This window comes from Drosophila subobscura, chromosome A (genome assembly GCF_008121235.1).
Source record: "Drosophila subobscura isolate 14011-0131.10 chromosome A, UCBerk_Dsub_1.0, whole genome shotgun sequence".
Taxonomy (NCBI): domain Eukaryota; kingdom Metazoa; phylum Arthropoda; class Insecta; order Diptera; family Drosophilidae; genus Drosophila; species Drosophila subobscura.
Genome location: NC_048530.1, coordinates 4495440 through 4509442, shown reverse-complemented (window position 1 = coordinate 4509442; position 14003 = coordinate 4495440). Strand labels below are relative to the sequence as shown.

General features: G+C 46.6%; 2 protein-coding genes across 2 annotated transcripts in view; one reads left to right on the top strand and one right to left on the bottom strand.

The window, feature by feature from the left end:
* Positions 1-14003, bottom strand: part of LOC117889865 (low-density lipoprotein receptor-related protein 2) — a 111051-nt gene that overhangs the window by 26765 nt on the left and 70283 nt on the right. The gene's annotated exons all lie outside the window — the stretch shown is intronic.
* On the top strand, positions 9733-10483 carry LOC117903652 (ubiquitin-conjugating enzyme E2-22 kDa-like). The gene is made up of 3 exons (XM_034815955.1): positions 9733-9759; positions 9888-10040; positions 10097-10483. The coding sequence occupies exons 1-3, from the start codon at positions 9733-9735 to the stop codon at positions 10481-10483; spliced, it is 567 nt and encodes a 188-aa protein (XP_034671846.1).

Here is a 14003-nt window from a genome sequence, read left to right as displayed (position 1 = left end):
AGTGCCAGTCAATTAAATATGTACATTTCGACATTGGAATACCCGCTAATCAGATTCTCAAAACGCGACGAAAAAGTACATGTTTTTCCCCCAATAGAAAGAAACGTGCAATGTGAAGCTGCTGATTTGATTTGAAACACGTGTATTTGGTCCGCGAGTAGCTGAATACCACCAAAGGGATACAAACACCGACTGAACTTTAATCTCATCCAACGAGAACGAGTGAAAGGTCATTTAAGCTGCCCTGTGGATTTTTTGTACATATTTTTTACAGATTTCCAGAATATAAAGGATAACTCAATAGTCTACAGCCTGGGGGTGGTGGTGCATTGCTTTGGCTGCTTTGTTGATGGTGGTCAAGAATGCACACATACTCGACGCAATCGTACTCGTACTCGTCCTCGTGCTCGTACTCGTTTGTAGCACTACTTAAGGGAGCCATTTAGGCGAGTAGATGGAAGCGTTCGCCATTGACTGTGCTTCATTCACGTAACGAGTACGAGTATACCCTTGTGTACCCCTATGCCGACAATGCGAGTGAAGAGATAAATAAATATTGGGACAAAGAACAAAAAACAGACAAATGCCACGCCAAAAAAACAACAACAACAAAATACAAAAAGGGGAAAAAAAGGACAACAGCATAAAACTTGCAACTTGAACAAATAAATAAAAGGGAAAAGGACCAAAGGGACAAAAACAAAAAAAAAAAAGATGACAAGTGGCAGGGCAGGCGGTGGTTAAAAAAGGTGAGGGAATGGTTGGGGCGGAGTGCCGCGAGGGTGGCAAAGAGATGCCGTTAATTATGCCACCCAAGTGAGATTCCTTTTTTAACGAGTAAATTATTATACGCTGTCATGCAAATAGTTGCAATAAAAAAATGGAAAGCTCAGACACAGATACACACACACACACATGCACACACACACACACACATACAGTGACAGCTAAAAGTGCAGCCAGGCAGGCGCCAGAGCATGGCCATAAAAGAAAGGCTTGAAAGGTGCCAGGGGCGGCGAGTGGCGAGTGGCAGTGGCGGACAGACAGGGATAATTGCATGCTCGAACCCAGACCCAGACCCAGACCGAGACCGAGACCCAACCAAGCCGCAACCTGCCGCTGCTGCTCCTGCTCCTGCTCATGGTCCTGCTGCCACTGCCATGTCCTGGGACTCATTTGTATGCACACAGGCGGCCTATTATTTTTAGCGCTGATGTGGGCGACGCCGCTGTCGCTGCCGCTGCCACTGATGCTGATGCTGCGACTGTGACTGCGACTGCCTCTGCGGCTGTGAAGGGTTAATGCGGCCGCCACAACAAGCCAATGGATGCGGATGTGTGGAAGAACAGACGAACAGCGCCCAGAGCGCGAGGGGAGCGCTAGAAGTTCCAGAGAGAGAGAGCGAGACTGAAGAGAGCGCCCAGAGACGATCAAACGGTATCAAAAGGTATGACAGGAGGCCCCCTACAGTCTGATCTTTAGTCAGCTGGCGCTTCTAGAGGTTATATGTAAATTCTCTTACTGAATACAGCAGATATTTGCTCGCATGTAGGCAGAAGAATTCCATTGGCCGAGAGAAGCTGCTGCAGAAGCACCCCACTCGCATCTGGCACCCATCAGCCGCCCACACAATTTATATTTGATGACCTTACGCACATTCAATGAACGAAAGACGACGGAAAAGCACTTCAAAGGACTTGCCGCTGGACAAGGGCCACCACCGAAGAAGCGCGAAGAGCGCGGCAGCACATATTAATAATAATCTGCCAGGCCCCTCCGCGCCACGGCCGGGACTTAAAAGCTCGCATAATTAATGGAATGCCACACATAAAGTACGCAAAACAAGAGAGAGCAAAGGAAAAAGGCTGCCCAAAAGAATAAAGCCAAAGCGAGAAGGGTTCCATTTAAATAAGCGAATGACGGCATGATTGTTGATGGGAGCAGGCAGTAGGCAAGAGCCGGGAGTAAGGGTAAGGGGCGTAGGTAAGTGAGAGATATTTTATCTGCAGATCTGCAAGAGACATCATCATCAGACACCAGCCATCAGCCATCAGCGTGCTGCGTGGTAAAAGTTCTAAACAATTGCGGCTTAATTTGTTTGTCAATGACTCTCTGACATGGAGACAGCCAATAAGCGTTGGGCGGCTGGGCTCCTGCAGCAGGTGCAAGGGGGGAGAAAGGGGAAGGCAGGCAGAGCATTGGCTCTACGTGCTGCTGCAGCCAAACAACTCTGAAAAGTGCCTCCATAAACACGTCTAAAAACGAAAGCAATAAACACGACATCCCGACATACCATCAAATGTTACGGCAGGTAGCCGAAACATGGGATACCCTTGCACATGGAATCATGCCGTGGATGGAGTTACAAAGGCTCAAAATCAATCTACCCCTTGGCACAGGGTATGGCAAGAAGGACACGGAAGCCGTTATGTGACACACGGGAGAAATTAATGCCTGCCAAAATACGAGCCAGAGCAGAGCAGAGCCAGTCATGGCAGGCGGCAAGCGGCAGGCGGCAGTCTGGCTGCTGCTGCTGCTCTCATTTTGAGCACTCTCCCTCTCCCTCTCTCTCTCTCTCTCTCCGTGTCCGTCTGTCCGTCGCCCACTTCGGCACGTTCCCCAAACAGAGGCAAGGCAAGGCGACGAGCCAAGGCCTCGGCGAATAACGTGTTAAAAGGAGAATAGCGCCAGCAAAAACAAAATCACTGAGAGATTTTCTGCTCAGATTTGTTTTGGCAGCCAAACAACTTTAATGTGGCATAAAACAACGTACAAGGGAGGGGGCGAGGGCAATGAAGAGGACATCACCATCATCATCATCATCATCTCCGTTTAAAGTTATTAAGACAGGCGATGACAATGATGAGATTGTGACACAACTAAAGGAATACAAATACAAAGATCGAGCAGGAGGAGGAGGTCTAAAGCTGAGGAAACTGCTTCCAAAATATTATAAATTGTGCAATCAACATTATCCCATTGGATTCAGTCTACTTTTGGAGTCTCTTTTCAGTCTTTAAAGTAGACGAAGGAGCTTCGCCCTGACCCGCGATCCATTATTTCTGCATTTTCTGCTCTGCTCCTCTTCTCTTTTTTTTGTTGGTTCTTTTGCCTCAAATTTAAGGTTGACACAAAAGGAATTTCGCTGGCTTTTATTTTGTATTTTGTATTTTTTTTTGGCTCTTGGTCTTACTCCGCTGTTGTTGCTTTTCTGTTGTGGGTTTATTTTACGGCTTCCCCTGCTGCCGTTGTTGTTAGCGAAAATCCTTTTGTGGCGCGCAAAAAGAGACAATGCCAATGACTCGGCATCCACTCGGCGGAGCTGCATTCGAATATGCGAACACACAAAACGAAATTAAAGAATGCTGAAACTGAACTTAAAGTGAGAGACAACGGGAGTGCGCACAGATCTTGGCTCCCATTATGTCTAACGACCTTCGGACATGGCGACGACAAATTTCTCTGTTCTTGGCGTCTTTTCAGATGCAGTTTCAAAAGAGAAACACTTGGAGCTAAGCTAACTATTTGACACACTCAATTTTCAGTTAATTAAAGCACAGACAATCAGGCTGTATAAAATCTTTCCATATGGTTTCTCTTATGGGAGGTCGCCCCCCCGCTTTCTCCACTTCGTCTGCTGCTGCTCCGGCTGCTCCTGCTGCTGTTGCTGCTGTTGCTGCTGTTGGTTCCGTTGTAACATTTGTCGCATTAATTTGAATTTGAAGCGCGTTCAAAATGAAATCACGCGCACTTTGTCCGACCAGCAGGCAGTGAGTGGGGTGTGGCATGCAGGCCGGGCACTGATCAGGGACTGGTACGTGGTGGGGTGGGGTGGGGTGTTGGGGGTTTGAGTTGGGGCTGGTGTGGCCAGCCGTCATGTTGTTTATGGTGGCTGACGGCGCGAAATTAGCATTAGGCCAAAGGATGGCAAACAATTTCGCCAGCTTTTTGCGTCCGGACAATGGCAGGGCGCAGGAGTACACTGGGGAGTGGGCCTGGCTGGCTGGCGACTGAGGGCCCCCACGGCTACTGGGTCGACCGACCTTCTGGAGGACCCTTTTCGGTGCCACGTTGCAGCATTATTGGAAAATGCAATTCGCCTTTTAATTGCCAGCAATTGATGATGGAAATCCTGCCGGAGGACCAACGGCAAAAGTTTAAGGTTTAATTCGCATTCAAAGGGAGAACCCTGGACGCTGGGACCGTGGGATCCAGGACCCGAGGGTGCCGTTGGTCAATCCAAACCAAATGTGGGGCTCGACACCTCCACACCCACCCTATACCCTTTGCGCGTAAATCATGATGGAGTTGTCACAGCCCCCAACCCCAGCCACGCCCGCCTTTTAACCTCTGCCGCTCCCGCTCCCGCTCACTCTCTCTCTCTCTCTCTCTCTTTCTCTCTGTCGACCAAGGGGCGCGGGGACACGCGGTGTTAATAATCGATGACTGCAGCAATGTCAAATGCCCCTGAAGGGAGGCGGGGGCAGGGCAGGGCTGGGACGTGGGCCACAACTGAGCAACTGTTGCCAGCGAGAGTCGCTCGTTGCTCGTCGCTCGCCACTCGCCACAGCCGTGGCCAGTGATTTAGGGTCAGGCTGCACACGTCCAAAATGCAATGCATTTGGCCGCAAAATACAAAATGCGACCAGTGCCTCGTCTTTCCTTGCTGCCACCCAAACTCCTCGCCTAGATGGTCTGGCTACAATGGGTTGGGGTCTGCTAGCTGGCTGAGAACTAAGAGCGGGACGAGGACGAGGACGGAGACGGAGGCGGGACAAACAGCCAACAACAATTACCAACGATTGCAAGAACAACAGTCGCCCGCGAGAACAAAGTGCATAGTGAAAGCTGCAGTGCCAGCGAATGAATGGATAAAAGAATGAAGGAGAAGAGAAGCATAGTAGAATGGAAGCAGAAAACTGAAAGGAACAAAAAGAATAGGCGCGAGGAGCAGAAGAAAACAAAGGAGGGTCGTCCACAATTGTCCCTGAAAATCGCCGCTCGAATGCTCTGCACTGCAAGAATCGAATGGAGTGCAGGGGCATGGAGTTTTTGGATATTTTTTGCTAACTTTTGTCTATCACTATTTCTCCCTATTTTATTGCATTGCGTATTTTTGTCATCGTTGTTCTTGGTTGCAATCTATTGTCTGGCTCTATTTTGTTTATTTATTTCCCACCCCCGTTTGTAATTGCATTATCTCTGCTTTGATTTAATTTTCCTTTATTCACACTTTACGAGTATTTGTTTCCTCCGTAGTTTCTCCTTTTTCCAGAGTTAATCTTGTGCCTGTCTGCTGGCAGAGTATTTACCTGTTGGGCCGAAATTCCCCAATGGTGCAGGCAATGCTCAAGGTGGCAGTGGAGGTACCGTTACCCCATTGCATGTGTGTGTGAGTGTGTGGTAGTGGTGCGCGGGTTAGTGGTGCGGAAATATTAAATTCGCCACTTTGCCGCACCAAGCATTATTTTTCACTTCCGCCTCGACGATGGCCTCCGATCACTCATCGAGGGCTTTCCTTGCCACCTCCGCATGTCCATTAATCGGATGGCAGCGGGCAAGGCGGGCTATGTGGCATATGTACATGGAATACATACTTGAATGGGAAACCGGCTGGAAACACTCGACAGGATTACCTTTCCCGCTTTCTCGCTTTTAGCTTCTCTCAAGGATCTTGAGCTTCTGGCTCTTATGCTGCGATTGGCTGATTTTTGCATCTCTGTGAATATTCCCCACTAAATGAATCAATTTGTTTTACCTGCAAAGAGAGAGAATAAATTCACCATGTTTAGTAAGATGTTTTTGGTGCAAACGAAATTGTTCAAGAGATAAATAAGAATACGTTGCATCAGAATTAAACTAACAAAATAAAGTAAAACAAAATACTCTGATTAATTAACCATTTTCCTATCATCGGCACAAGGAGTGCCATTTTTCAATTGATTGTTATAAGAATATTTAACAATAATTTGTTATCCAATGTCTGATCATAAGAATTACTCTTTTGACTCTGACTCTCTTGGAAAATGTTTGTCATGATATTTTTGCCCTGATATGTGAAAGAAATCACAATTGGAGTTGTAAACATTTGTGGAAACTCTTTTCGATTGCCAACTGCATGCGGCCCAAATAAATAAGTAAAATAAATTGAAATGGCTCAGAGTGGACTGAAAAGAATGCTTTAATTAAAAAGAAATTATTGGTATGAATATTCTGTTGATGGCCAAATGAAATGCCCACACAGATGGAGAGAAAGAGCTGCGGAGAGACAGAGGGGCGGCTTACACAGCTTGCGTCTTACTTCTCCATCTCTTTGGCTCTTTGGCTCTTTGGCCATTGTTTCCGTTATGGCCATTGTTGCCTGTACGAGATTTCGGACATCATCAAATATTCAAAACATTTGAGAAATTGTCTCTGACAATGGCAATCCGACCATACACCGCTCCTGTCCCCACACTCTTTGTGTGTTGCACAAAAAACCAAATATCAGAATTGCACTTACACTGCGCTTTTAGTGTAATTTTACGCAAATACATATGTAGCTATATGTACATATGTACAAATGCATCTTCCTTTTCAATTGCAACATCTTGTGTCCATTTATAAAATGTCAAATTGAGAAACGAAGTACAATTGAAGATGCAAAAGATGAAATTGAATTATTTGACAGCCTAAGAAATGACTTGCACAATTTATGTCTAAAACTTGTTTCAATTATTGTGAAGAATGGACATTTACAAATCAAGTCCAAATGCCGAGTGCGATTTCTGTGAGTGAGAGCAAACATATTTAAGCGATAAGGCATCAAAATATTGTTATGGAGCGAACAAATCGTCGACGCTGTCACATGAGATTTATTTAGAGCCTCACCAACTGCTTTCCAGCAGCAAACGAATGTCTTGAAGAAAAGTCTTTCAGAAGTTACCGCTTTGCTTTGCTAATATGTACCAATATTTGTACGTATATTATTTTATGCAGAATTATTTCTGCACTCATAAATGTCCGGTAAGTAATCTCCCTCATGGACTGTCAAATATCTCAGCCAGGTCCTCTGAGGTCGATATTTGAACAACAATCGGTTCAGAAGCTTATGCAATTTTGGTAGGTTTCGTGCATACAATACGAGCATATCTTTATCTATAAATATGCAAGAAAATGTGGTAAATAGGTGCACACACAAAGCGAGAGAGAGAGGGAGAGAGAGAGAGAGTGCAAAGAGTGTGAAGGAGACAGAAACTGCCAGAAGCAGTTCATAAACTTTCAAGTAAATTGCAAACTTATGCACTTTGCCTGGCACCTTTCGGAGTTTGTTTGCATGCAAATGGTGCCCAAACCGAAACCCAAACTGAGACCCGGACCCGGACCCGGCTACCCGCTACCCGCCACCTGATGCCCGTTTTCCTGGTGCCTGGTTTCACTCTACTCTGCAATGTTTTCCATCGTCTTTCGAAAGTTTACTGACTAGCAGCTACTTTTCATATGTCGCTTCGTTTGTCATGCAATGCTCGGGGCTCCTTCTACTACTCCATTTCTTCCAACCGGCATTCTCCTCGAATGACAATACCCGAAGCCCCCCTACAAATGCACTCCCCACCACCGCCGCTGACTGAATTTCTATGCATAACATCATAATACGGCAACGATTCTATCTGAGAATGCATACACCATACCTATGTACATGGGAGTATAAGCAAAACTAAATAGAAACATTAGCAAACGCTTTTTGCTACCCATACCCCGTACCCATGGCTGCAGGGGGGAGGTGGCTGGGGTGAGCAATAAAAGTTAAGTTCCATTTGTGGCTTTACTGCAAATATGCCAAGGGAACATAAAATGCAATAACAAAACTCAATTCGAGTCGACATTTTTATGCATATTTATGGCTAGGAGCCAGACCGAGGCCCAAGCCCAGGACCAGGACCAGGACCAGGCAGCTCCGGTACTCCTCGTAGCACTTGCAACAGTGAGTGAGCAGCGTACCTCATTTTCCAGGACGTGACTTTGAGCAGGGTAAATGAGTGGGAGACCTTCGCAACACTGTTGAATACAAGTCCAACACTGTTCAAGGGTTCCGCGGCTGCCGCTGCCACTCGTGTTTTGTGCTGAAGAAGAAACTCGCAGATGGAGAGAGTGTATTGACCGTGGGCACTGTCCTAAATATTCCCAGACATTACTGTAACGCACAGCGCTGGTGACATTTGTTCTCGACTGCACCACTGCAACTGTAATGTCTTGTCCGATATTGTCAGTCGTGACTCATGACCAGCCACGGTGGCCCGACAGTGTAGTGTGAGCGAAGCTGTTCCATTTTAGTGCCCAGGACTGTGTGCAAATGCTGTTACTCCTCGTTGTTGAAACAAAACCAATTTTACTGTAAATGCAAACAAAAACACTGAGTGCGAACCGTTAGAAGAGTGCACCGAGGGCGTAAGTGGGGGACAGTGAGAGAGCCATGGCGTGGGGGTGGGCCAACGATAATCGGCAAAGAGCGCGGGCGGACGCGGGCGGCAACAGCGAGTGAGTAGAGCAAAGCAAAGAGATCCTTGACACAGAATGTACCGAGCGACGCGACTGTTGCTGCTGTTTGTTGTTGTTCTTGTTGTTGTTATTCTCCTCTCCAAAGCAGGCAGTGGCTGTGCGCGTGCAAGCAGGTAAGAAAGCACCACAGAAGGAAGAAGAAACTTTCAGTTTGCCCTCTTTGCTGCTTCTCTTTTGGAGAGTGTGAAGTGGCTGGGAAGGAAGCGCGGGCCGGGGCGGCAAATGAGTTTATTTATTATTTCTTTTCTTTTTTTACGATGTCACACGCCAAACAACAGGCACAACGGCGGGATGGGGCACGACACGACAGCACAGAAAAGTTAATGGCAAAAGAACGCGTTAAGGAAACAAGAAAGCTCTGGACGGTAGCTTCTCAGCTTGCACATATCCTGCAAATTGATCATCCCCATGAAAACTTCCTGATAATACACATGTAGGAGCGCACATGTAGTACTCAGATCCGAAGAACACGTTTGCTAGCAAGCTGTGCAATTTATTTAGCTAGCAGCAGAGTGTGACCAGAGGTGAAAACCGCATTCCGTACGGTTACACTTCTCAGGAAGCGCACTTGGTTTGGCTTTGTTTACATATTGAAAATGTGTGAAAAATTAATAAAAGGTTGATAAAACAAAGAAAGCAAAATGGATCCATGCAGGAGATTACTTTTAGTGGGATTGGCGGCTCTTGCATTAGCGGAGGAGCAGAAAAAACAACGAAATCAGCCCCGACAACATTGAGCAAACCCATTTACCCTTTGCACATTCCCCAGTTTGAAAATATGACTCAGAGTATGATAGTTTCGAGTTGAAAACGACGCCTTGGCCCCTCCTCGGCACGATCGTGTGGAGCAACAAATCAAAGAAGCTGTCTGAGCCGTGCAATCCCTGGTTACACTCGGCCGCTGTGGCGCATTTTGTAAGCCAAACTTTTTTCAAATTTAAGTCCCAGTGTTGGAGACTTTTTGAGCAGCGGACCCTGGTCTCGGTCACCGATAGTCCGCTGCGATAGGCGTGACAGGACAGGGCTGCAGTACTTCGAGTCTGAATTGAACTATCGTCCATCACTAGGCGTCTAGAAAACGAAAAGCTGACTTTTGACAAACTATTTCACAAAATCAAAAATCTTAATAGAATAGGAATGCAGCCGGTTATAGGAATGAAGTCGAGCCGTCCTTATTTACGCATCCAGGAAGAAATGATGAAAATTATGCCCGACGAGGAGGTAGGTGGAGGCGTGGCGAACAGAATGCGAGTCCATTCCATGCGCTGGCCGTAGGCAGCCATCTCGAGCTGCTTGGGGGCCAGTACCTGGGACTTCCCTACTTATTCCCTGTTATTTTACTCTGACAGCTGGAAAAGTGCGGCGTCAAAATAGAGCTCGTCGACGATAACTTGACCGAGATGCGTGCCGAAATCGCCGGCCCCCCCGACACACCATACGAAGGAGGAAAGTTCGATCTGGAAATCAAAGTGGACACCGCATATCCGTATATGCCGCCAAAGGTGAGTACTAAGCACTCATGTAGATGGCCGAAACTAAGACGTTGTCTTGCCGGCAGATCCGCTTTAAGAACCGCCTGTGGCACCCAAACGTTTGCTCTGCAACTGGCGTCATTTGCCCGGATATGCTCGATAAAAACTGGACACCGGCAATGTCGCTGCGCACAGTGATGCTTGCTCTGCAGGCCATGCTGGCCGATGCTGAACTCAACAATCCGCTGGTCGTTCTGGTTGCATGCCAGTACATAAACAATTACGATCAGTATTGGAAAACCGCTGAGCACTGGACAAAGGTTTACGCAGGCGGTCCGCGCTCTCAACCCGACTGTGATGAGAAAATTCAATGCCTCAAGGCCATGGGCGTCCACGAGATTATAGCGCGCAACCTTCTCTCCATGTATAACTGGAACTTGGAGAAGGCTAGCGAAAGAGTCTCTTCAAATTAAAACACACCAAACATCCCCACTTGAGTGGAGCCAAGTGCCAAGTAAGTGCTTTGCAATTCCGATTGAGGCTAACTCACTTCTATTAAATCTTTATTTCCTTTTCGAACTTAGATTCACTCATACGCCATCAGTCAGACACTTAATGATGCGGATCCTGCGGGGAAACTTCATACAGAAAAACAGACTAGTACATCCAATAATCTCGAGCCTTTCACCGTTCCTGTAATTTGAGCATTACCACAGCACACCACACCACACCACACCACACCACACCTCCTGCACCTTTAGCCACATTCTCGCACTGCAATCCCTCTCTTGGGCTGCCATCACATCACATTGTTATGTTAGTGCGAAGTTTGCATAGCAAAAATAATTGAAAATTCGCACAAAACAAAAAAAAGAAACAACACAAAACAAGGAAAAGCGCACTGAGGGTGTGTGTCTTTGTGTGTGTGTGTGTGTGTGTGTGTGTGTGGCTCTGTGTTGTAAAATTTCATTTAACTTCAGCTTTCATTTGCTGGCATTTTGAAGCGTGTTCCTGCTTCTGGTTGGGTATTTCTCCCATTCTGTTCATGCAATCCAGCTCCGCCTGTCCACTGCTCCTACTATATGGCATATTGTACTTCCAAGCAAACACCTGTGCGCCCTGTGGGCGTGGCAATTGTTAGAAGTCCAGGCGGGCAAGCGTTTTGTTATTTTGTTGGTCGAGATTGGAGCGCGCTTTTGAAATATTTATGCATGCAAATTAAGCCAAAAAAATGAAAAGCGGAGGCAAGGCAAAATGAAATGAATTGAAACAACACAAAAAATACAAAATAAAACTTTAAGCAACACTTTGTGTGTGTAAATGTGTGTGGGTAACACTTTTGTTCGCATTTAAAGAAATGCACAAATAAAAAAGAAAAGAAAAATGTATTTTCTGTATATGTTTATTTATTTATCTGGCATTAAATGGCAGATATGACTTGTTTGAGATGAAAAGTGTCCGAAAAGTGTCCGTTATGTTCAAAGTATCAATATGTCTGTGCACACACACACACATGGAGGTGTAGGTGCATACATATATCCGGTTTCATGCGGGCGGTTCACTCCCACACACTCGGCTAATTTACCAGCAAAAGATACTGATGGCAAATGAACTAGCAAACGCACACATATGTATCTATGTACATATCTATGTAAATATCCAGGCACACACACACACAACTAAAGTGCCATCCACCCACATAAATGGCTGGCCCAAACTTTGGTTTTTGGTTCAATTTTCAGGCTGCGTTGGGGGCGGCTTTCGGGACTTTTAACAAATCTTCTCAATCAATGGCTACGTGAGTGCCAATTACACACACACACACTAGCACACACTCCAGTGTATAAATAGTCAGAGTGACTAAGTGTGTGTGTCCCTCAGTGATGTCGGTAGTTGTGATTAGACATTAAGCCTACGCTACAAATACGATAGAGACCAGGGCGTCCTGGCCACCCTCTCACACGGTGTGGGAAATAAATAAATTATGGAAATTAAACATGAAATTGTACAAAACACCGACACGAATGCGACAGCCAAAACTGTGAGTGTGCACTGAAAGAAATGCCTTAAGAAAAAGGCTCCCTGTGATATTACTTTGGTGCCCATCTGGCGCTGCTCGTATGCATGAAAATCATAATTAAAATCGTTTATAAGTGGTGCCAATTGATTGTTTATCTATCTAAGGATAAATAAATAAGTAATGGATAATTCTTTGAGTGGAATATCTACTGCTTCGACTGTTAAATTGCTTCGAGTGCAGCTGTCGGGCTAAGGTGGCATCTTAGAGTCGCAGAGATAACGTTTGCAAATTGACGGAAGCAACACATTTGCACTTGTCTCTGCAGAAACAAGGCGTGGAAAGGGGACAGGCTGCACTGCATCAACGACTGACTGCCTGGCCAAGGAAGCCAAAGGCAAATGCATGCAAAGCAGCTGCTTCCTCACCCCCAACTGCCCTTCTGTCTCTGCCCTTCTCTTTTGGGCGTGGGTGTGAGTGTGGGTCTAGGTGCTGGGAATTCCCTAGATTCAATCTCCTGGTAACTGCTAACAACTTTGTCAATGTGGCAGCACATCTGTGACCAACAGCATGGCTGATGGAATTGGTAGGGTTGGAGGAGCCAAAGCAATTCCTTCTCCACTTTACCTGTCTCCAGCTTCTACTTCTTCATTTTCTTCTGTTTGCTGGCCCTTTTCTTTGGCTGCTGCCGGCCCACAGAGCTCCATCAACGTGTTGACAGCAATGATGATGATGAAGATGATGATGCTGCTCCCTGCCACTCCACACTCACACACACACACACACACACACTCACTCTTTCTATCTCTTTTCGCACCATGTTAACAATGCACGACAAAAGCGCATTAGAGGCATATGCGTGTCTGCGTCTCCCTGTGTGTGTGCGTGTGTGTGTGTGTGTGCCTCTGCGGTGCTACCCATTGGGAAATGGGAATGGGAATGGGAGGGGAGGGCTAGGGTTTGGGTTCTGTGGACCTTCGGCCCACATGTTGTGGGCATGGTCCGCTTGGTTGGCTGCATGCAGCATGTCGTAACGATTTGTTGCAAATTGTCACACACCCACACACACACACACACACGCACACACAACATCGTACATGATATGGGTGCGCCGAGGAGGGGCAGTGGCAGGGGGCAGGGGGCAGGAGTTTGCTTTTTGCCACCTCGCTTCTGTTGTTGCATTTAATTACGCGTGTCTGCGCGCCAAAGTTTACTTTGTCTCGTCATCACACACACACACACACACACACAGAGACTGGATATGCACGTGCAACGTGAGGCATGAAGTGTGTCTGTTTGACTTTATTAAACATGCGCCTGCCACAGTGCATCCCACGCTCCCCCACATCAACGCCATTCCGCCATCCTCTGCCTGCACTCGCAGAATTTCTTTGTGCCTTTTCCTTTGACAGTTAAATTCATGCGAAAAAATTCCCAAAAATGAATGTCCAGCCGGCAGAGCTCTGAGGCGTAGTCCCAACTACAATTGAGAAATATAATTACAATATCGGACTATTGGGCAGGTCAAGAGTGGCCAAAGAATTCCGCAGAACTCTGCGGAAATCTTCATGCATTTAAGTACATTAAAATGCATTAAATGCGAGTAATAATAAAAGCCTCAAATACGAGTACTATTTTCCATGCATGTATGTTGTGCATCCCCTCATGTACGAGTATTTCTTCATGTGCACACACGGACTGTGGGACTGTGGGAGTGTGGGAGTGTGTGTGCCATGTGTGGGTCCCGGCTCGAGTACGGACCTAACCAAGAGCGGTGAGCGCCAACCGCCTTTGAGTGACAGCCTAGATTGGGGCCTTGTCCTGGCTACGGCATTATCCTACCGTCTCTCCTGGCCACGTACAATTGAATGAAATTGCCTGCACAACAGGGTGAAATGCCTGCCCTTTTGGGACACAGACAGGGACACGGACGAGGGACAGAGACAGGGACAAGGACCGGGATAGCAGCACAATGT